This window comes from Leucopleurus acutus (genome assembly GCF_964270905.1).
Source record: "Leucopleurus acutus genome assembly, chromosome: 7".
NCBI lineage: Eukaryota > Metazoa > Chordata > Mammalia > Artiodactyla > Delphinidae > Leucopleurus > Leucopleurus acutus.
Window position 1 is genome coordinate 106,253,202 of NC_139150.1, and position 25,078 is coordinate 106,278,279.

A 25,078-nucleotide genomic window follows, 5' to 3' on the forward strand; every position below is an offset into this window, starting at 1 on the left:
TCATCTCAAATGCAATGTACAGGGACATACATTTTTGGTGTTAAAAAAACTAAGGAAGGTTGGTTTTCAAGTATAAAATAAGATTTCTCTTCCACCTGTATTTAAAGTAGAAATTATATTTTAAAAACTTTTATTCTACCACAAGCTTTGACAGAAGTGATTTTAAAAGGTTAGACACAGATGTGTTTTTCCCCCTTCAGTAATTTTCACTTTTGTTTCTCCCCAATTCTTGCTTCCTAAGATCATGGAGAAAAGTCTGTACTTTATATTCCTTCAACAAGGTATAATATTCCTTCAACAGCTTTATGAAATCCATCTTACCTAACGTAAGTTAATTTTCTTTATATTAAAAAAAGCCTACAGCGAAAAATGACAGAAAGAAGAAATACCCTAGTAAGAGTCAGAAAGTATCTGTGTCTGATAAAATAGCATAACCTAAAGTTCAGCTGTAGTCAGTATTATAAATAACAATCTACAGAAGAAGGCTCTGAAGGGAATGGAATAAATACCACTTTTTGTAAACTACAAATATGGTCTTTTATACATTAAGGAATTATTTTGTTAACTCTTGAAGTTTACACAGGGATAGATCTTAAATCAAAGAATTTGACATCAGTTGCTACATTTATTTAGGTGAGGAACTGAAGCTTGAACTAACCAAGCTGGAGGGCCTTGATATCTGAGAGACCTATAAAATTTTGAAACAATCATTCAAATTCTTACGGCCTTAAGAAAGCTTTTAACATCAGCGTGTGTCAGCTTCAGCTAAATTTAACTACAGTTGATCCTTAGACAACAGGGATTTTAACTGTGTGGGTCTACTTCTATGTGGATTTTGTTTTTCAATAAATACATACCAGTGTTTCACAGTCCACGGTTGTTTGAATCCACAGATGCAGAAACTGCCTATTTGGAGGGCCAGCTGTAAAGTTATACTTGGATTTTGGACTGGGCAGGGAGGTCAACACCTCTAACCCCCAGGTCAACTAACTATATCATTTGATCCTCACAAAATAAACTTTTTTTTTTCACATGGATGTCTAATTGTTAGAGTATCATTTTTGGAAATAGTCAACAGTCGTCAAGACACTAGTCTTTCCCTATTAAATTACATTGGCACCTTTATCAAAAATCAGTTGAATGCATATGTGTGAGTCTGTTTGTGGGTTCTCTCTTGTCGTCCGTTGGACTTTATATCTATCCCTATACCAATACAAAACTGTAAATTACTGTAAACTTATAGTAAATCTTGAAATCAGAACGTGTAATTTCTTCCAACTTTGTTTTTCTTTTTCAAGATCACTGTTGATATTCTAGGTCTTTTGCACTTCCATATCATTTTAAAATCAGCCTCTCATATACCCTGAGCAAACCATAATTCCAAAAGAGTCATGTACCAGAATGTTCATTGCAGCTCTATTTACAGTAGCCAGGACATGGAAGTAGCCTAAGTGTCCATCAACAGATGAATGGATAAAGAAGATGTGGCACATATATACAATGGAATATTACTCAGCCATAAAAAGGAACGGAACTGAGTTATTTGTAGTGAGGTGGATGGACCTAGAGACTGTCATACAGAGTGAAATAAGTCAGAAAGAGAAAAACAAATACCGTATGCTAACACATATATATGGAATCTTAAAAAAAGAAAAAGAAAAAGAAAATGGTCTGAAGAACCTAGGGGCAAGACGGGAATAAAGACGCAGACCCACTAGAGAATGGACTTGAGGATATGGGGAGGGGAAAGGGTAAGCTGGGACAAAGTGAGAGAGTGGCATGGACATATATACACTACCAAACATAAAATAGATAGCTAGGGGGAAGCAGCCGCATAGCACAGGGAGATCAGCTTGGTGCTTTGTGACCACCTAGAGGGGTGTGATAGGGAGGGTGGGAGGGAGGGAGATGCAAGAGGGAAGAGATATGGGGACATATGTATATGTATAACTGATTCACTTTGTTATAAAGTAGAAACTAACACACCATTGTAAAGCAATTATACTCCAATAAAGATGTTAAAAATAAATAAATAAAATAAAGTCAGCCTCAATTTCTATGACAAAAGCATATTTGTAGTGAGATTGTGATTGGGATTGTGTTGAATATATAGGTAAAGCTAGCATCAAGAATCTCTTAATCATATTGAGTGTTCCCATCTACGAACATGGTATATTTCTCCATTTGTTTAGGTCTTCTTTATTTTCCCTCAGCCATGTTAGTAGTTTTCAGAGTACGGGTCTCACACATATTTTCTTAAGTTCATCTAAATATTTTATACTTTTGGTATTACTATATTGGTACTATTTTTAACTTCAATTTCCAGTTGTTTGTTTCTTGTGTCATAGAATAGTTGGTTTGGGTATATTGACATTCTGTTTTGTAACCTTGCTAAAAATTCATTTATTTGGTACATTTTTTGTAGCTTTTTTTGGTAAATTCTTAGGATTTTCTACATGGACAGTCATGTTATCTGTGAATAGAAATAATTCTGCTTCTTCCTTTTCAATGTGTATGTCTTCTATTTCTTTTTCTTGCCTTATTGCATGGACTAGGACTGCTAGTTAAATATTAAATATATCTTTGCCTTTTTCTGAATCCTAGAGAGCAAGAATGCAATATTTCACCATTAAGTGTCATCTTAGCTGTAGATTTTTCATTGATGTCCCATATCAAGATGACCTTTAAGGGAAGTTCCTGTCTATTTCTAGTTTCTGAGAATTTTTATCATGAAAGGATGTTCTGTACTGTGTCAAATGCTTTTTCTGCATCTGTTAGTTGACCACGTGGGTTTAGTTTTTTAGTCTTATTAATTTGGGGAATTACACTGATTGATTTTCAAATGTTAAACCTTGCATTCTGGGAAAAACGTCACTGAATTATGATGTATTATTCTTTTATATGGTTTGATTCAATTTGCTGATATTTTGTTAAGAGTTCTTGCATCTGTGTTCATAAAGGGGTATTGTTCTGGGTTTGTGTTGTTATTTCTATTTCTTGTAACGTCCTTGTCTAGTTTTGTTACTATGATAATATGACCTCATAAGATGAATTGGGAAGTGTTCTCTTGTATTTCTAGAAGAATTGGCATAGACTTGTGTTATTTCTTCCCTAAATATCTTTTTTTGAGACTATGCTTTTTTTTTTATTTTTTTATGCGGTACATGGGCCTCTTACTGTTGTGGCCTCTCCCATTGCCGAGCACAGGCTCTGGACGCACAGGCTCAGCGGCCATGGCTCACGGGCCTAGCCGCTCCGCGGCATGTGGGATCTTCCCGGATTGGTGCACGAACCCGTGTCCCCTGCATTGGCAGGTGGACTCTCAACCACTGCGCCACCAGGGAAACCCCTGAGACTATGCTTTTTTTATTATAGTGAATATCTTAAACTTGGTAATGACTTACTGTCTAAATCTAATCCTGTAGGACTTGTACCCTGTACTGAAATCAGCAAAATAGAATGTAGAATAGTAGAGATTTGGGGGTCACTAATACTTCAAAGATTGCCAGCACTTTTCTACATGATTTTACCCTCGGCAGAAATATTTTTCTCTTGACAGTTGGCTAGGATAGAAGGATTACAAACCACAAACTAAATAGAATTTGCTTTAGATACAACAATAGCCCTTCCCCTGTGCCCTAGTATGCCTGAGTAAAGAACATCATTTTCACTGACTTAAGCTACGGGATTTTGCTTTTTGTGTTAGTTTTACAAATATTGACTGACCTATCTCTAAATCTGTTCCCAAACAGATCCATGGACAACATCTTGGTTTTTGGACACATTGATTTTAATGTACATGTCCAATATAACCTTGGCCCAAGGTTGCTGTCATTATTCATGATGAGAATCATAGCAGAGTTTTTTAGAAACATACTTAATGTGATCTCTTTTGAATATTTCTAGACGTTTTAAGAACTAGAATATCCTATTTTCTGAAAATTGTTTCTTTTTTCTCCTTTGTTTTAAACATACAGATTTTCTGTTGTGCAAGCCCTTCCATCGCTAGATATTTTTGGAAGGACCTTCATTACCAATTTGTCTTGATTTTTGTAGGATATAAAGAGTGACTTTGAAATGTTTGAGTGCTATGTGTTAAAATAATTATCACACATAGTAAGAACTATATCTCTTAAACCACTGTTGCCCATGCTATTTTGAGTCTTTAGCTCAGCTTTTTCATTGTGTTAAATACCTATCAGCACAGCATATAGTGCTCTGAGTTGTAGAAGACCAATTGCTCTGCTTTTTACTACTGTGCACCTTGTTAGCTACACCTGTCTTTTTGGGGAGCTTTTTATTTTTAGCTATAATGTATTTTAACACTAAGTGCTGGATGCTGTGCTGTTTTTTATATTTGAGAGGCAGGTGTTAACTTCTTCAGTTATAGATGAGAAAACTGAGGCTAAAGGAGATTGAATCATTTGCCCATAGTCACACAGCTAATTACTGTTTGTCTTGCTGCAAAGCCAGTGTTCTTGACATGGCATTTCAGTATGTAAAGGCAATATAGTACAGTGATCAAGTACATGACTTTGAGAATTTAAAATATTATTTCTGTCACTTACTGGTTATATAACTTTGGGCAACTTATTGAATGTCTTAAACCTCAGTTTCTTCTTTTGGAAAATGAGAAGAATAATGATACCTACCTAAGGGTTCTTGAGTAGATTAAATGAGTTTGTTTATGTAAAGTTTCTGGCACATAGTAAATGCCATAGAAATTGTTTATTATTATGATTATTAACCATTATACTGCTTAATGTTCAGCCAGCAATCATTTCCCCTTCATCTCTCTCCAGACTGACTTTTCTGAAGTTAAGCTTCCTGAGACTAAATATGTTAACCATAATGTTTCAAGCCTTGGAATGAACTTTAAAAAATATATACCACCCCCATGTTCATTGCAGCACATTTACAATAGCCAAGACATGGAAACAACCTAAGTGTAAATCAGTGTATGAATGGATAAAGAAAAATTTGTGACAACATGGATGGACCTTGAGGGCATTATGCTGAGTGAAATAAGTTAGAGAAAGACAAATACTGTAAGATATCATTTATATGTGGAATCTTAAAAAACAAAAAACTCATAGATACAAAAAAGAGATTGGTGGTTGCCACAGGCAGGGTATGGAGGGTGTGCAAAATGGGTGAAAGGTGGTCAAAAAGGACAAATTTGCAATTATAAGGTAAATAAGTCCTGGGAATATAATGTACAGCATGGTGACTATAGTTAACAAAACTGTATTGTATATTTGCAAGATGCTAAGAGTGGATCTTAAAAGTTCTCGTCACACATACACACAATGTTTGTAATTATAAATGGTGATGATGTTAACCAAACTTGTGGTAATCATTTCACAACAAGCACATTTATCAGTCATTATGTTGTACACCTAAAACTAACACAATAAAAAAATTTTTCAACATAAGCGGATTTTAATGTAACAAAATTTACATTAATGAAAAAGTTTAGTGAGTTGATTTCACATTCAGCATTGCAGCTAACCTTTAAGAATATATCCACTTGTCAAGTTTTAGTGTCGTATCAGAGAATACCACAGTTTTGGAAAAAGCTATTAATATAGCCCTTCCATTTCTATCTTAAAAAAAAAGAAAACACTGTCTAAATTTCATCTTGACATTAGCATAGGGAACTTGCTTCACCATGACTAGCCTTCCACAGTTTGACAAGCACAAAATTGCCTTAAAAATGTTATTTATATAATTACATCTAATACCCTGAGCAGAATTAAGAAGTAGAGAGGACAAACTCCAGCTCCCCTTGTGGCATGATCTTCCTTCTCTCTTCCCCATAATCCTGTTTGCTGACCGTACCAGCATTCTGTCTAGTATCCCCATTTTCTTATTCTGAAGAACGGGAAATCGGTTGTGGTGGCTGCACAACTCTTCGAGTGTACTAAAGACCATTGAATTGTACACTTTAAATGGGTGAATTGTGTGGTATGTGAATTATATCCCAATTAAGCTGTTTTAAAAAGATAAAAGGGAAGGAATAAATATAAAAATCATCTAAAATATTTTCTGAACAGAATAGTTCCCTAAAGTGGAATTTAACAATTTTATATGTATTCTTATTACTGAAATAAAAGGCTAATCATTAAGGTAAAATTTTTAAAAAATTTGCATTTTGTATTGGAAAATATGTTCATGTGGTCAAACTTCAGAAGTCCATGAGGGTATACACAGTACTAAATCTCTCCTGTTTCCGTCTCTCAGCCATAGTTCCCTTCCTAGAATAGACTAATGTTAATCACTTTCTGCAGAGATATTTTATGCATTTATAAACAAGTATATCTATAGTCCTTTTCTCCTTTTTTGCCAGATAGGTGGTATGCTATATACAGTATTCTGCACCAAGCTTTTCTAACTTGGAAAGTATCCCACATCAGTATATAAAGAGTATTGTCACTGGTTTGGGGTTTTTTCCCCCCCGACAGGTTTTTTGTTGTTGCTGTTGTTCTTATTGGTACATAAAACAATGACACATCTTGCAATCAGTGCTGTTGTAGATTTGATGAAATACAGTATAAACATTGATGAACATCCTGCTTGGATCGTTCTCCAAACCAGTTGTAGGCATCTGTACTCTAACCATTGCTCTCCATCTTTGCCAATAATTGATATATTGTTAGACTTTTTCATGTTTTGCCAACCTAATAGAAGTAAAATGGTATTTCACTGCAGTTTTATTTTATTTTTTTATTGAGGTATAATTGATATATACTAATTTCAGGCATACTACATAATGATTTGAATTTTGTATATATTACAAAATGATCACCACAAGTCTAGTTAACATCTGTCACTATACATAGTTACAGAAATCGTTTTTCTTGTGATGAAGACTTTTAAGATCTGCTCTCTTAAAAATTTTCATCATTGCAGTTTTAAATGCATTTCCCTGATTACTGTTCAGGTTAAACATCAGTTCGTATTTATTGGCCATTTACATGTCCTTTGTGTGAATTGCCTGTTTAAATCTGTTCTGTTTCTTCTTTTATTTTATTTTAAAACATTTTTTGAAATAAAAATTGTATATATTTAAGGCTGTACAATGCAATGTTTTGATATATGCCTACATTGTCACTGTTTTTAATTATCACCATTTTTTAAAAGTGCATTCCATCTTCTGAAGACTATAATTTTCAACCCACAATTAACATTTAGCAATTCAGTAACTATTTTAAACCATTTTTTGCCATTATTTCACACACAGACACTAACTAAATTCTTGTTTAATAAATTAAATAATAAAATTTGTTTAGATAAAGATTTAGATAACACTTCAACTTGATGATATATTATTTTTTAATGCAGTTACTCTTTTTTATGTGTAACATTTTTTTTTAATGTTTATGTACACCCCCTTTGACCATGTAATTTATCTTCGAGGAATTTATCCTATAGAAATATTTGCTTATGTCTAGAATAATGAATGTGCAGGAATATTTATTGCAGCATATTATATGATAGCAAAAGGCTATTTATAACCTAAGTGTCCATCAGTAGGGGACTAGTTGGATAAATTATGGTGCATTCATATTATAGAGCACTGTTTATCGTTAAAAGAATAATGCAGCTCTATATGTGTTAGGTGGAATGAGGAAGGGAATGGGTCTTAAGGTGTGGGAGGGAGGTAACTGATTTTATTTTTAGGCACCAATCTTAAAACATATACCATGTCACAGGCTCAACAGTAATGTGTACTGGGCAGATTCAACTCAAGTATCACCTGTTTGCTCTTTGACAGCAGTCAGAACCACAACAGGATTTTGTTGCTTTTTACATAATTCTAAAGTTCATCTGTAGAAAAAATTCATAAGAATAACTAAGACCTTCTTTAAAAAGAAAAGAGGAAGGAGTTTGAACAAATTTGCCCTGCCACATATTAAAATATACTATATGGTTAGAGTAATTAAATAAAGATCATATTGTCAGATTGATAGATGTATTACTTGTACAGAACAGAGTTCATTAATATATCCTTGTATGTTGGGAAATTTAGTTTAAGTAAAGGAATTATTTCAGATCTGTAAGGAAGTGATGTTTTTCCATTGGTTGTCTATTTGAAAATGAAAAAATAAAAATAGGTCTCAACATCACACTAGAAACAGACATCAGTTTCCATATGGAATAAAGAGCAAAATATATATATTTAAATATATATATATATATATATATATACTTAAGCTGGATAAAAGGCCTTACGTTACTGTTTTGAATATTTTTATTATTTTGAAGTAGGAAAGCTTTTCCTAAGTAATACGTAAAAGCCAAAAGATAAAGTTAGATGAATTTAGCTGTATAAAAATTTTAAGCATATATCCAATATAAGACACTGTAAACAAGATTTACACTGCAAGATATTTGCAATATGAAGAGCAAAGGATTGGTATCTGTAAATATCAAAAGAGCAATTGCAAGTTATTATGGAAACAACAAATAACCCAACAGAAAAATTTGCAAAGCTTTCAGTATATAATTTATAGAAGATGAAATATAAATGGCCAATAAACATACAAAAAGAAAATTAAATAAGATCAACTACAAGTTAACAGGTTTTTTTTTTTACCCATTAGATCAGCAGACTTTAAAAAGATTGAGGGATACTGCTAGTTAAAAATAGTAGAATAATTCTTTTGTCCATTTCTGTCTCATCATGACCCACCATAAACAATAAAAATAAACAAAAATTTAAAAACTTCCGTCTTCAGTGAAGCGGTAACTGGAACCTTAAAACACAAACTAAATCAAATAAGAATTCTGAATCAAAACAAAAGAAAATGATAGGCATTGACACATGCCTCCTCCGTCCTGGATAAGGTAACAAGTTGCCCTGAAAGTATCTTAGTTTTGAATGGTTGATCCTGGATCTTTGGTTAAAGGTAACAGTTCTAGAAAGGTGAGGCAACAAGAATAATGGGAATATTCCTATATAGAACAGTTCAACATAGAAACCCCATATCTATACGCAAACATTCCCCAGTCCCTCATTCCCCCAGCTCCTGGCAATCACTAACTTATTTTCTGTCTCTGTAGATTTACCTGTAGACAGAATTCTGGACATTTCATAAAACAGACTCATGCACCATGTAAACCTTTGTGTCTCCCTTCCTTTCACTTAGCATGTTTTCAAGGTTCATCCATGTTGTAGCATATGTCAACACTTCATTCCTTTTAATAGCTGAATGATTTTCCTTTGTATGGATATACCACATTTTATTTATTCATCAGTTGATGGGCATTTGGATTTTTTCCACTTTTTGGCTATGGTGCATAATGTTGCTATGAACATTTGTGTGCTGGTTTTTGTGTAGACAAATTCTCTTAGAATATACTTAGGAATGGAATTGTGGGTCATTTGGTAATTCTATGTTTAACGTTTTAGAGAACTGCCAGAAGTTTTCCATTTTACAAGCCCACCATAAATGTATGAGGGATCCGATTGATTTACGTCTTCATGGGGACACTTGTCATTATTATTTGTCTTTTTAATTTTAGCCATTCTAGTGGTTATGAAGTGGTATCTTGTAATTTTGATTTGTATTTACTTAGCAACTAATGATATTGAGCTTTTTTTTCATGTGCTTTTTGGCTATTTGTACATATCCTTTGAGAAATGTCTAGTGAAATCCTTTGCCTGTTTTTTAATTGAGTTTTTGTCTTCTTATATTGAATTGTAAGAGTTATTTATGTATTCTAGATACAAGTCCCTCGTCAGATACAGGGTTTGCAAATATTTTTACATTCTCGTTACTGACTTTTGAAGTACACAAGACTTTAATTTTGATGAAGTCCAGTTTTTTGTTGTTGCTTTTGATGTCATAGCTAAAAAACCATTGCCTAATTCAGAGTGACACAGATTTATGTGTTTTCTTCTAAGAGTTTTATAATTTTAGCTCTTATATTTAGGTCTGATCCATTTTGAGTTGGTTTTTATATACAATATAAGATAGGAGTCCAGCATCATTTTTTTTTGGCATGTGTGTATCTAGTTGTTCCAGCACCATTTGTTGAAAAGACTATTCTTTTCCCATTCAGTTTTCTTGTCACCATTGTCAAAAATCAATTGACCATAAAGGTATGGGTTTATTACCTGACTCTCATTGACCTATATGTCTGTCCTTATGCCAGTATCACACAGGCTTGACTACTGTAGTTTGACAGTACGTTTGAAATTGGGATGTGTGAGTTCTTCAACTTTGTTCTTCTTTTTAAAGGTTGTTTTGGCAATTGTGGAATTTCCATAGGAATTTTAGGATTTCTGTAGAAAAGCCAGCTGGAATTTTAGTAGGAGTTAGATTGAATCTGTAAATCAATTTGGGGAGTATTGTCATTTTAACAATATTAAGTCTTCAGATCTGTGAAAATGAGATGTTCTTCTCTTTAGGTGTTCTTCAGTTTCTTTCAACAGTGTTTTGTAATTTTCACTTTGCAAGTCTTGTGCTACTTTTGTTAGATTTCTTCCTAAATATTTTATTGTTTTTGAGGCTATTGTTAGTAGACTTGCTTTCTGAATTTCATTTTTGGATTATTCATTGCTAGTGGATAGAAATAATATTTAATTCAGTATGTTGATCTCATATCCTACAGCCTTGGTATACATCTTCATTAATTCTAATAGTTTTTTGTGTGCATGCACTCGTGTATTTCTTCAGAGTTCTATATACAAGATCATATCATCTGTAAACAGAGGTAATTTTACTTTTCCCTTCTCTATCTGGATGCCTTTTAATTTCTTTATCCTGGCTAATTTCCCTGGCTAGCACCTCCCCTATTATGTTGAATAGAAGTAGTAAGGGTCAACATCCTTGTGTTGTTCCTGATCTTATAGTGGTGAAGCTATCTGTCTTTTACCACTAAGTATGATATAAGCTGTGGGTGTTTCATGGATGTACTCTATCAAGGTAAGAAGTTTACATCTATTCCTAGCTTATTGAGTGTTCTATATCATGAAAGGATGTTGGATTTTGTTAAATGCTTTTTCTGTGTCTATTAAAATAATTTCATGGGTTTTGTCATTTGTTAATATGGTATACTGCATTGATGATTTTCATATGTTGAATGAACTTTGCTTTCCTGAGATAAATCCCACCTGGTCATGGTGTATAATCCTTTTTATATGTTGTTAGATTCAGTTTCCTAGTATTTTGTTGAAAATTTCTATATCCATATTCACTGGGGACATTGATCTGTAGTTTTCTTGCAGTGTCTTCATCTGGTTTTGGTATCAGGGTAATATTGACCTCATAGAATGAGTTGGGAAGTGTTTCCTCCTTTTCTATTTTTTTGGAAGTTTGTGAAGGATTGGTGTTAGTGTGTGTGTGTGAATTATTTTTGAAACACTTGGTAGAATTTACCAGTGAAACCATCTGACCTTTCTTCGTGGGAAGATTTTTGACTACTGATTCAGTATCTTCACTTGCTATACATCTATTCAGATTTTCTGTTTTTTGAATCAGGTTGTTCTAGGAAGTTATCTGTTTCATCTATGTTATATAATTTGTTGGCATACAGTTGTTCTTAGAATTCCTTTATTATCCTTTTTATTTCTGTAATGGTCAGTAATAATGCCCTTTCTCTCATTCCTGATTTTAGTCATTTGAGTCTTCTCTCATTTTGCTTTGTAAATCTACCTAAAAGTTTCTCAATTTCATTGACCTCTTCATAGAACCAGTTTTTTATTTCATTGGTTTTCTCTACTACCCTGTTTCTATTTTCTGTGTCATTTCTTTCTCCTCTACATTATTTTCTTCCTTCTGCTTGTCTTGGATTTAGTTTGCTCTTCTTTTTCAAATTTTTTGAGGTGAAAGCTTAGATTATTGATTTCAGATCTTTTTCTTTTGTAAACCGGCATTTATAACAATAAATTTCCCTCTAAGCACTTCTTTAGCTTCATCTCATACAGTCTGGTTTGTGGTGTGTGTGTGTGTGTGTGTGTGTGTGTGTGTGTGTTTAATCATCTCAAAGTAGTTTCTAATTCCCTTGTGATTTTTTTATTTGACTCATTGGTTAGGACTGTGTGGTTTAATTTCCACATATTTGTGAATTTCTCAATTTTTTTCTATTATTGATTTCTAATTTCATTCCATTGTGTTTGGAGAACATACTTTGTTTGATTTAAAAATTGTGGAGACTTATTTCCTAACATGGTCTGTTCTGGAGAATGTTTCACATGCACTTGAGAAGAATGTGTATTCTGCTGTTGTTGAGTGGAATGTTCTATAGACGTGTGATAGGTCTAGTGGGTTTATATTGTTGTTCAAGTCTTCTATTTCTTGTTGATCTTCTGTATAGTTGTTCTATTATTGAAAATGGGATATTGAAATCTCCCACTATTATTGTTGAATTGTCCTTTTTTCCCTTCAGTTCTGTCAGTTTTTGCCTCATATATTTGGGGCTCTGTTGATTGGTGCATGTATATTTTTAATTATGTCTTCCTATGAATTAACCCTTTTATCATTACAAAATGTCCTTATTATGTCTCTTGTAACAAATTTTGTCTTTAAGTCTATTTTGTCTAACATTAGTATAGCTACTTCAGTTTTCATTTGGTTACCCTTTACATGGTGCATCTTTGTGCATTCTTTTACTTTCAGTCTATTCATTTCTTTGAATCTAAAATGTATCTCTTGTAAACAATGTACAGTGTGATCGTGTTTTTTTAATCCATTCTGCCAATCTCTGTCTTCTTATTGGAGTGTATAATCCGTTTAAATTTAATGTAGATATGATCAGGTTAGATTTACATCTGCCATTGTGTCACTTGTTTTGTATGTCTTGTGTCTGTTTTGTTTTCCTGTTGCTCAGTTACTTCTTTTGTGTTAAATACGTATTTTCTAGTGTATGGTTTAAATCTCTTGTCATTTCTTTTGTTTTTTTAAAAATTTATTATCTTAGTGGTTGCCCTGGAGATTACCATAAATATCTTAGTTTATAATAACCTAGTTCAGATTAATACCAACTTCATTTCAATAGTATAGGAAAACTTTACTCCTTTAGAGCTTCATTCCCTACCCCCTCCTTTGTGCCAGTGTTGCCATTCAATTTACATGCTTATACATTGTGTGCCCATCAACTTAGATTTTTAATTATTGCATTATCCAGTTTTCTTTTAATTCAAATAGGGAAAAAATAAGTTATAAAGAAAAAATACATTTATACTGTCTTTTATATTTACATATGTAGTTACTTTTACTGTTACTATTTCTTCAAGTGTATTTGAATTACTGTTTAGAGTCCTTTCATTTCTGCCCAAAGAACACTCTTTATTATTTCTTGTACAACAGGTCTTCTGGCATCAAATTCTCTCTGGTTTTGTTCATTTGGCAATGTCTTAACGTTTCCTTTGCTTTGGAAGGATAGTTTTTTTTGATATAGGGTTCTTGTTTGTTGGTCTTTTTTTTTTCCTCCAGCACTTTGAATATATCATCCTACTGCCTTATGACTTCATGGTTTCTGATGAGAAATCAGCTATTAATCTTTTTTTTTTGAAGTATAGTTGACATACAATATATTAATTTCTGATTTACAACATAATGATTCAACATTTGTATACATTGCAAAATGATTACCAAAATAAGTCTAGTTACCATCTGCAGCTATTAATCTTATTGAGCATCCCTTGTGCAATAATAAGTCACTTCTTTCTTGCTGCTTTCAAATTTTCTTTGACTTTGGTTTTCAACAATTTATGATAGGGAATTCCCTGGTGGTCCAGTGGTTAAGATTCCGCGCTTCCACTGCAGGGGGCATGGGTTCAGTCCCTGGTCGGGGAACTAAGATCCCACAGACCACGCAACATGGCCAAAAAAACCAAAAACAAAACCCCAAAAACCAAGTTATGATGTTTCTAGCTGTGGATCTCTCTGAGTTTACCCTACTTGAAGATTATTGAGCTTCTTGGATGTGTAGGTTAGTGTTTTTCATCAAGTTTGGCAATTGTATGGCCATTATTCTTCCAAGTATTCTTTCTTTTCTTTTTCTCTCTTTTCTTCCTGGGAATCCCATTATGTGTATGTTGGTATACATGGCAGTGTCCCACAAGTTTTTGAGATTCTGCTATTTTCTTCATTATTTTTTCTTTCTCTTTCTCATAAAAGATCATCTCAGTCAACCCGTCTTCATGTTTACTATTTCTTTTGCCAGTTAACATCTGATATTGAACTTCTTTAGTAGATTTTTCATTTTACTTATTGTACTTTTTAGCTGCAGAATTTCTATTTGATTCTTCTTGTAATTCCTGCCTCTTTATTGATATTCTGTTTAATGATGCATTTTTCTCATATTTTCTTTTAGTTCTGTAGACATTTTTTCTTTAGTTTTTAAAAATAGCTGATTTAAATCTTTGTCTAGTAAGTCTAACATCTGGGTTTCTTCAAAGACATTTCTTATTGACTGCTTCTTTTACTATGCATGTCATGCTTTACTGTTTCCTCTCATGGTTCATAAGTTTTGTTTTGTTTTAAACTAGACAGTTTAAATAATATAATGTGGAAGCTCTTGAAATCAGATTCCTCTCCACCCCTTGATTTGTTGTTGTTGCTGTTTGTTTTTGTTGCTTTTTGTTTAGTGACTTTCCTGGACTAATCCTGTAAAGTCAGTATTCTTTGTGGTGTGTGGCTACTGAAGTCTCTTCCTTGTTAGCTTAGTAGTCAGCTAATTATTGGACAGAGATGTCCTTAAATGCCTGGAACCAGTAAATTTCCCAGCTTTGATGAGGAGCTTTGTACATATATTGAGGCATGCCTTTAATGCTCAGGCAGGCAGTTTATAATTCTACCTTACTCTTCACTTTCTCTTTGCACCATGTCTCAAAGTCAGCCAGAGGCAAGAGCTTAGGGCCTTCATAGTTCTTTCCTGTGATGCACATTGCCCTGGTCATGCACGTAGACCTAGGCATGTGCACAGCCCTGTGCATGCACCTGGCCTTCTAAATTCCCAGAATTATATCAGAGCTTTTCAAAGACCCTCACAGACATCTTAAGAATTCCTCAGCTTTTTAAATATTTTGTTCAGTTCCTTGTTTGCCCCAACTGTTATCATCATCACCTCAGGCACCTGCAATATTAAATGATTGCCACTGATTGTTTTCTGCAAACCACTTCCCTTCTCCCCTCCGAGGGAAAAGGCTATTCACACTGAATGAGGTCTGGATAAGGTCAAATAAGAATGAGCTTTGCAAATGGGAGTTTCCGGGGGGCGGGGGGGGGGGTGCCAAACAGGTCAAATAATAACAGTTCTCTTAGAATGGTGTTTTGGGAGAACTCCAAACCTGTCTTTCCCTCTCCAGTGGCTAATAGACCATTCTTGGTTTTCACTGTGATTACAAGAATATAGTCTACTGCAATGCTGGGATGATGGGAATGAGTATAGTTCAAGTTAAAATGTCATATAGCTGTCTTACTAAAATTTAGCTTTTTTTTTTTTTGAATAAATACTCTTTGGATTGTTGCACACCTTTGGTTAATTTCCAGAGTTCTGAAAAAGTTGATTTTGACTTTTGCCAGTGCTTTTATGGTAGAGCAGCTTTTGCTATCATTGCGTTTTTGGGGGACTAACTTTTCAGAAGGCCTTACTCTGCCACCCACTGACATCACGCCAATTTAACAGATTTTAAAGGAAAGTCTAAGCCCCCCCAAAATTCCCCCGTAGTATTGTCCTTAAAGTATAAACAGGGAAGACAGACATACAGGCATACAAGCACTGGGGAATGCAGCACCAATAAACTTTTACTGGTAAAAATTGCTTGATGAAGAAATCTTACTAACCAAAAATTAAGTTTAAAATATAAAATTTAAGCATTAAGTGAAAAGAGGACAAGGGGAATCTTTTAGGGAGCATGGAAATAATTATACACTTAAGAGCAGTGCACTCACTGTATGTAAAATATGCCTCAGTTAAAAACAAAAGCAAAAATACAGAGCTTAGGAATGGAAAAACTGAGAAACTGTATGCTAAATCCTGAATTCATTTAAATCTACAACTATGGGAATTATGAGTCCAGGACAGAATGTAAATGTTGACTACACAAAAATATCTTCCAAATATCAGGAGTTGGGTGTACAGGCTGGGAAGGGAAATGGGGAAAGTATAGTATATATATGTATATTAGTTATCTATTGCTGCATAAGAGATTACATTGACCTTAGCACCTTGAAACAACCTAAATTTTTATTCTCTCACTTAGCTTTTATAGGTCAAGCAGCTTAGACAGGTCATTCTGATTCAGGGTGTCTCAGGAGGCTACAGTCGTCAGCAGACTTAACTAAGGCTTAACTAAGGCTAGGGGACTCACTTCCAAGATGCCTCATTTGCATAGCTGTTAGTAGAATGCTTCAGTTCTTTGCCACATGGATTTCTCCATAGGTCTAATTGAGTGGTCTCACAACATGGCAGCTAGCTTTCCTCAGAACCAACTATTAAGAGAGAGCAAAGCAGAACCTTTTCATGACCTATCCTTAGAAGTCACCATATTCTGCCGTATTCTGTTGTTTGCACAGACCAACCCTGAAGCAGTGTTGGAGGGGATTACACAAAGGTAGGAAGACCAAGAGGATCATTAGGAATCATCGTGGAGACTAACTATCACAGTCTGCTAATTTCCTTAGCGTTTTTAGCCAGGAGCCATTAGATACTGCCCACAAATTAGAAAACAGTGCTTCCAACCTCCCAGTGTTTTCGTATGATCCTTTTTTCTTGCTTTATTGCACTCTTAGGAACCTCATTTCCCCTATAGAAGCATTTACTAAATTTGAGTAGATCCTTCTCTCTAGTTTATTTAGATTTATCTTCTTGTGTTAAAATCAAATCAAACTAAATTTGGTGTTTTTACATTTAAAAATTCAGCATGTAGTATTATCTCATTTTAGTAATTATTTCTGCCTATTCTATGTCCACGTATGCTTGGAGTGATCTTGTAATAAGTGCAGTTATTTATAAGTGGTAAGAATTTGGATGCTTTTTTTTTTTTTTTTTACGGTACGCGGACCTCTCACTGTTGTGGCCTCTCCCCGTTGCGGAGCATCAGCGGCCATGGCTCACGGGCCCAGCCGCTCCGCGGCATGTGGGATCTTCCCAGACCGGGGCACAAACCTGCATCCCCTGCATCGGCAGGCGGACTCTCAACCACTGCGCCACCAGGGAAGCCCTGGATGCATTTTTTTTATTAGCTTTCCTCTTAATTGTTCTACTTTCCTCTGAATTGTGTAGAATTCTTTTTATAATGAGCATGTGTTAATGTTTACAAAAAGAAAGTCAGACTCTAAAAATAAATTTTATAAGCAGCAATGGTGAGGATGTAGGGAAAAATTCTCATCACTGTTGGTTAGAATATAAAATTTGGTACAATCTTCTTTAGGGGACAATTTGGTAGTATCCATCACAAACTTAAGTGCCACTCGTATGCTACGAATCAAAGTCCATTCCTGTGAATTGGCCCTAAGATATTTCTTTGTATACACAAAGATAAGCATAGAGTGTTCATTGCATCACTTATAATAGTAAAATGTTAGCAACAGTTGAAATGTCTAATAACAGGTAAATGTGTAAGTGGATTATGGTATATTTCTGATATAAAATACCATGTAGCCATTAGAATGATGAAGGTTCACAATGTGATACGTGAGAAAATTCCAAGACATTATGTGAGAAACATTGCTACTTATTATGTATAGGATAACTCCAAATGTGGGTTTAAAAAAAAAAAACCCCAGGGCTTCCCTGGTGGCGCAGTGGTTGAGAGTCCGCCTGACAATGCAGGGGACACGGGTTCATGCCCCGGTCCGGGAAGATCCCACATGCCATGGAGTGGCTGGGCCCGTGAGCCATGGCCGCTGAGCCTGCGTGTCTGGAGCCTGTGCTCCACAACGGAAGAGGCCACAACAGTGAGAGGCCCGCATACCGCAAAAAAAAAACAACAAAAAAAACCCAACCCTAAATATATATATATGTACATGTTTGTGTATTAAATGCATCGTAAAGAGTTTGGAAGAATTCACACCAAATAAACAGGGATACCTCTAGGGAATGAGAGAAGGGTTAGAGATGGAGGAAGGGCTTTTTTCTCTGCATTTGTGAGTTATTTTTATGGAGAATGGTTGCATGTGTTATAACTTAAATTTTTTGAGACATATCTCTCACACTGTGGAAGGTGAATTGCAGAGATGACTGCAGCTCTCAAGTAGGAAATTGAAGAAGCACATTTCACATTTTCATCTGTGAAGTGATCTTCTAATTAAAAGGGATCTGATCATGAGGATTTTGTACTTTGTGGATCTTAGATGACTTGTTCTTTTCATCAGAGTTATTTCAGTTATCTTGGCAAAAGAGGCTGAGATTCCAAACTGCTGGAATGAGGATTGGAGAGACGAAGAGAAATTTTGGAAGAGAAAGGGACTGGATTTAGTAAGCATATGAGAGTTGGGGGAAGGAGTAGAATGGAACATAAAATTGAGATGGGGGACACAGGAGGAAGAACAGATTTAAAGGAAGAGGATAATGAATCAAGTTTATTACGTTGAAGACCTGTGGGAAATTCTCATGAAACTGTCTAGCAGATGGTTTGAAAGACCAGTCTGGTGTTCTGGAAGTCATTGGTATTTAGATATTTTAAACCCTGATTGTTGATGGTTGAGATGATCGAAGGAAGAGTGTGTAGAATGAAAGAAGATGCTTCAACATGGAATCTTGGGGCACTAACATGTAAGGAGATAACAAAGCAATCCCTGAAGTTGACTGAAAAGTTGCGTTGGAGAGTTGTATCCAGCATTCCAAAGATGAAGATGATGTGAGTGGGTCAGTAGTGTCACGTGCCAAAGGAAGTTGGAGGAAGAAGAAACATTTAAATTCGTAGTACTAGGGACTTTGACAAGAATGGGTTGTGGTGGAGAGCCCTCTGGTGGAAGGGAGCATAGCATTTGAGGAACTGGAAGGATGGAGCTGAAGCTCAGAAAAGAATGTGAATGAGACTGGCAAAAAGGGTTTTTCATCCTTTGAACACAATGTGATCACTTTCTTATTGGAAAGAAATTAATCAGGGGTTAGTTTTAGTCTCTCAGTGTATGAAGGTTATATGTAAATTTTTCTTTTCTTCTGCCCTGTGAAAGATAGAAAAGAGCTTTTGAGGAGCTAAAACTTGTGGAGAATGACATTGTGTTCAGCAGTGGGAAGTAAAGGGAATTAGGAAAATTTTCTCTGAAGGAGAGGTACCAGAGCTGACAGTAAAGAGAAGCTGCAGGGCCTTTTGACACCTAGCTCAATTGAAGTTCCAAAGACATGGACCGGCCCCAGAAGGAAAAGTTAAAGGAACCCTACCGATCAGCAAGTTGCTAACGAAGAAATATCATTGTAAAATGTATTATTGTACATATTTATTTATTTATTTATTTATTTTTTTTGCCGTACGCAGGCCTCTCACTGTTGTGGCCTCTCCCGTTGCGGAGCACAGGCTCCAGACGCGCAGGCTCAGTGGCCACGGCTCACTGGCCCAGCCGCTCCGCGGCATGTGGGATCTTCCCAGACCAGGGCACGAACCCGTGTCCCCTGCATCGGCAGGCAGACTCTGAACCACTGCGCCAACAGGGAAGCCCCATATTTAATTTTTATAGTGCCTTTTCTGGAAAAACTGCTTGCTTTATTACTTTGTTTTCTTATGAAAACTGAGATTAAGTTTACAGGGAAGAAGTTCCTTGTTTGTTTCCTCCTCTCACAAAAGACTAGACAGGAGGATATTCTTTATTACCTTCTCTCCCTTTGTTTTATTAAATTAATAATTACACATAGAGAAAATTGTAGAACAACATATATTAACAGTTAACACTGATTACCCCAGAGTGGACTTGGCCAGGGAAGGCTGAAATTAACTTCTTTTCACACTTCTGTTTTGTTTAACTTAATTACAGTGTTTATAAAGCAGCCAATAAAGTGTGTAGTGTTTATAGGGAAAGGCTAAAATAAAATAAGTTAATAAATATTTGTAGACAGATTAAGAAAACGATATAGAGGTGTACAATGGAGGGAGAGTCTGCCACTCTGAATTCATATTGTGTATCTTTGGCTATATATGAGCTTTTGTTACTGTACAAAACAACGTAGATTATGTAAAAATATATGTATTCATTAAACTATATACTTTTCCATTTATATCATGGGGATCTTTCCATATTGATACGTATCCATTTGTTTTTTTTTTAACACCTCATAGAATTTTTAAAACTTTCTTGGGAAAACTTCATTGAAATACAACATAGAGAAAAGTGTCCAGTTTAATGGCTTTTACAAAGTGAAGACACACATGTAACCACCATCCAGATCAAGATCAAGAACAGTGCTGGTCACTTCATGGGCCTTACTCATCCTACCTCCATTAATTAACCTCCTCCCTCCTAATGACAGATAACCACTATTCTGATTGTCATCCATATACATATATATAATTGTGTCTGTTTTTAAACTTTATGTAAATTGAATCATACAGTATTGTGCGTGGCTTTTTTTACCTGTATGTGTGACTATTTTTGGCCAACATTATTTTTGTGAGATTTATCCATGTGACTTCATGTAGCAGTAGTTTTCCCTTTTTCTATTTGTTGTAGTAGTCTGTAGTAGAATACATAAATACCACAATTTATGCATTTTCCTGTTGATGGGTATTTGAGTTGTTTCAAACTGGGGACTATGATTAGACAATGCTCATATAAGCCTTCCAGTACGAGTTTTTTGAACATATTCTTTTGAGTATGTACACATTTCTGTGGGCTGTATACCAAGAAAAGAAATTGCTAGATCATATGGTATGCGTATGTTCAGCTTTAGTAGATATTGCCCAGTTGTTTCCTAAAGGGGCCCTGACACTTTACCCTTCCGTCAGCAATATGAGAGTTTCATATATGCCCTGCCAACACTTGGAGTTGATGGCTTTTTGTTTGGTTTTCTATTGTTTGGTTTTGATGGCTATTTTAGAACATTAGTCTGCACAGTATCTTATTATATGAATATACCATAATTTACTCTCCTTTTGCTGGGCTTTTGCCCTCTTGCCCCACTATAGCACAGCCAGAACCTGGACACCTCTAATGTCTAGTTGACTCTGTGGTTTGTTCTATGTGTGATCTGACTGTTTGAGGAAGATTTAATACTGTAGGTAAAAGAACCGATATATTTGGGGTTTTTTATTAGCAGATTTTCCTCAAATTCCCTCTCTTTTTGAGTAGTATGATACCAATGTAAGAATCCATGTAAAATGGTTTCATTTTGTTGACATGAAAATCAGTTTTGATTTCATGGTGGTACATGGTTGATTTCTTCACTCTTGTTAAAAACTCATGTGAGGGCTTCCCTGGTGGCACAGTGGTTAATAATCCACCTGCCAATGCAGGGGACACGGGTTCGAGCCCTGGTCCAGGAAGATCCTACATGCCACAGAGCAACTAAGCCCGTGCACCACAACTACTTAGCCTGCGCTCTAGAGTCCGGAGCCACAACTACTGAGGCCTGCGCGCCTAGAGCCCGTGCTCTGCAACAAGAGAAGCCACCGCAATGAGAAACCCGTGTACCGCAACGCCACCAAAAAAACCCAAAAAGTCATGTGAAAAATAGTATAATGTTTGAAACTAGACTTTTGGTGAAAGTATTGCTAAACATGGCCAATTTAATTATACTGAATAATTTGCATTCTCTTAGAACAAGCATACAGAGATAGCTGCCAGCACCTGTATCACATAGATCTTCAATCCATTGAAAAACTGCTGTGTGAATGATTTGAGAATATAATCTCTTCGGTTTTGGAAAGACTCTTTGAATTTCACCCTTTGAAAGTGAAAGGTGTTTCCAATCAGAGAACCATGCTTCTCAGCCCAAGTTTTAACAAAACTGCCCTCCCCCATTTCTGCAAATTTTCTTTTAACGTAGGTTTTTAAAAGTACAGAAGCTAGGGGCTTGCTTTTAATGAGTTAAATGTGATAACCAGACCTCCTGGTTCTTCTTATGTTAGGGGGCGTGATTACTTCATGATAACCACTCTTTCTGTTGTGAGTTACAGCTTTAAACAGGTGCTGGCACAGGTGGTATTCATTACTATCCAGTTACCATAAGTAATTCCTTGGGAGAGTTTATATACTGTTAACCCTCTATGGTAGCTGAATGGTCTTTTGGAAAGTGCCTTATGGGGGTGTATAAGACAGTTTTATATTTCCTATTATTCTTTGCTTTTGCCAGTTGTATGTTGAATTATTCATTTTGGAATAACTATAATGACCAGAAGAAGCATGTTATTCTCATACTCTAGTAAGTTTTAGACATGCTTTTTTACCTTCCACATGGAGGTCTTTCAGTTTCTTATTTATTGCTTTCAAGAACTTGTTAGTAATAGCTGAAAACTACTGCTTTGTATTGTATTCAGTGTTTCGTTAAGTCTGTTAGAAAAACATCTTTACCTCTTGAGATTTCTTAAGAGGTCCTATTGTAGCATAACTCTAAAAGTCTTCCAACTGTTAGCTATCTATACTAATGAGCCTGAAAATTAATTAACAAATGAGTTAGCCTGAATGAATTAACAAATAATCCAGAAATCTTATTGAAGAGAGTATTTTCAATGACCTCTCCTTTCCCAGCCCCTCAGTCTTTTTATCAGTATCAATAATGAGTAGCAAAATGTGCTGGCTTGATTTTTTTTCTTCCAAATATCTGGTAAAAGTTCTAATGTTCTAAACCAGGATCGGGGTGGAGGTGGTGATGGTGGTTGAAGGAGCACAAACTTAATCAACTTCTGACAACTGTTATTTAGATAGCTCTTCACTTACCTCACATTCATGAACCTGGTTTAGAGATTAATTTAGAGACCATTTTTAAGTCTTGGTAAATAAAATGCTTTGACCTCTTATAGATCATTTCTGAATACATCCTTGCAGTCAGCTTTTACAAGGAAGCCCAATATTAAAAGCCTTGCTCAAGTTGCAGCTTCCTTATAGAATTAACAGAGAATAAAGTACCCAATAACCTAGAACCAACAGATCCCTCATTAACTTCCCTGTAATTGCAGTATCCACAGCAGCTGTTTCTCTTTCTCCACAGGTATTAGTCAGAGCCGGATCTCTCACTGGCTGTTGCAGCAGGGATCAGACCTGAGTGAACAGAAGAAAAGAGCGTTTTACCGATGGTATCAGCTTGAAAAGACAAACCCTGGTAAATATTTTTTCCTTTTTTTATTGCATCTGAAATGGGACAAATATAAATTAATTACTTTATTGACTCCATAATTGGATTCCATTCCACTCCATAGTGTTCCTTGGTTTGTCTTCCCCAAGGTAGTTTCATACTTTACTGTTGTTTCTTTATGCCAAAGAACACTCTTAACTGTAAAACCTAAGCCCTGATTGTACCAATTTTTAGCTTAGTGTCTAATATTATCTAGTCATTTTCACTACTTCCTCCAAGGTGCCTCTTTGTTTTCCAGGTTATATGACATTTCTAACCATAATTTGAAAGAAAGGTCATGATAGTCAGTAGCCAGTTTTTTTTCCCTCACCTATAGGTATTGGTACATGTAAGATTCCATACCTAGTTTTATATGTGTTTTTGTAAATCTTATTTTAGTTAGTAATATAAATTTAATACTTTTATTTTGTTCATGCTATACCATATCCAATGATTTCTGCTAATGATTTTCTCTTTCTAATTCTAATTTTGGGTAATGAATGTGTCTTTGGAATTTAGGGTGAAGCTGCCCTGTTGACTTTGGGGGCAGCAGTAGGTTGGAAAATAGACTGAAATGTTTAAAAAGATCACAAAAACCTTTGTGTCAGAAGTTGCCAGGAAGAGGCAAGATCTATTGCAGGATGCTTTTAATGGTGGTATATAAGTAAAATCTGAAGTTTGTGATGGACTCCCTCAATCTACACATTACACAGACTGGTGGCAGTGAGATCTGTCTCAAGTTTAACCTTGTGATTGAACTATCTTCTGTAGTACTACAGCATTAAAGCCTTTGCTTACAGACTAAATTATCAATTCGAATATCGAGTATTGAAGACTCTTAGCTAATAATAGCATTGGCTCTGAGGTGGAAATAATGTTATAGAGACATATTTGTGTGTGTGTATCTGTGGTTAGATTTTTTTTTTCCAAAGATCACTTTGAAAGGCTCAGGCAGACAAAACAGAACAGACCGTATCAATCTCTTCGCAATGAATTTTTTAATGTACCCAGCCCCCCATTTTTTATATTTCAGATATACAGAAAAATTAAAAGACCAGCACAGCTAACACCTGTTTATCCTCTTCGTAGATACAATAATTGTTAACATTTTGCTATATTTGTTTTTCCCTATAAAATAAATAAATGAATAAATTTTAAAATGTATGTATGTGTGTATACAAACACATACTCTTTCTCTCTTTAGCATTCATCTCCTGAAAAAAGGGTAATCGCCTACATAACCACAGCCCCTACAATCACATCTAAGAAAATTAATTTTAATTCCATAATAACACCTAATATTCAGTCCATATTCACATTTCTTTAGTTGTTTCAAGAATGTCTTTTGTAACTTTTTTTAGAATTTTTTAATTGAAGTATAGTTGATTTATAATATTATGTTAGTTTCAGCTGTACAGCAAAGTGATTCAATTATATATATTTTTTCAGATTATTTTCCATTATAGGTTATTACAAGATATTGAATATAGTTCCCTGTACTATACAGTAAATCCTTGTTGCTTATATATTTTATGTATAGTACTTTGTATCTGTTAATCCTGTACTCCTGATTTATCAGCTTTTTTTTCATTAAATAGTATGTGATTTAGGTTGACAGATTGGAATTTGTTATGTCTCTTTAGAGTCTTAAAACTAGTCAGTTAAAATTTTTCTTTCATGACATAAACTTTTTAAACCATGTCTCACGTTCTGGGCTTTTCTATATCCTCGTAGTGTCGACTAACTTGTTCTTCTATAGCCTGTGTATTTCACATACACTGGAAGTTAGGATTAGAGGCTTGATTAGATTCAGGTTAAATAGTTTTTGACAAGAGTACTTCATAGATTGTTTAGGGAG

At 35.0% G+C, this 25,078-nt stretch overlaps 1 protein-coding gene across 10 annotated transcripts in view; it reads left to right on the forward strand.

Annotated features, from left to right (window-relative positions):
• Positions 1–25,078, forward strand: part of HMBOX1 (homeobox containing 1) — a 178,141-nt gene that overhangs the window by 104,657 nt on the left and 48,406 nt on the right. For all 10 annotated transcript variants that reach the window (XM_082842632.1, XM_082842637.1, XM_082842634.1 and 7 more), the window contains one exon: positions 23,098–23,208. In XM_082842632.1, coding sequence (XP_082698758.1) covers positions 23,098–23,208 — 111 coding nt within the window. The remainder of the gene's footprint in view (positions 1–23,097; positions 23,209–25,078) is intronic.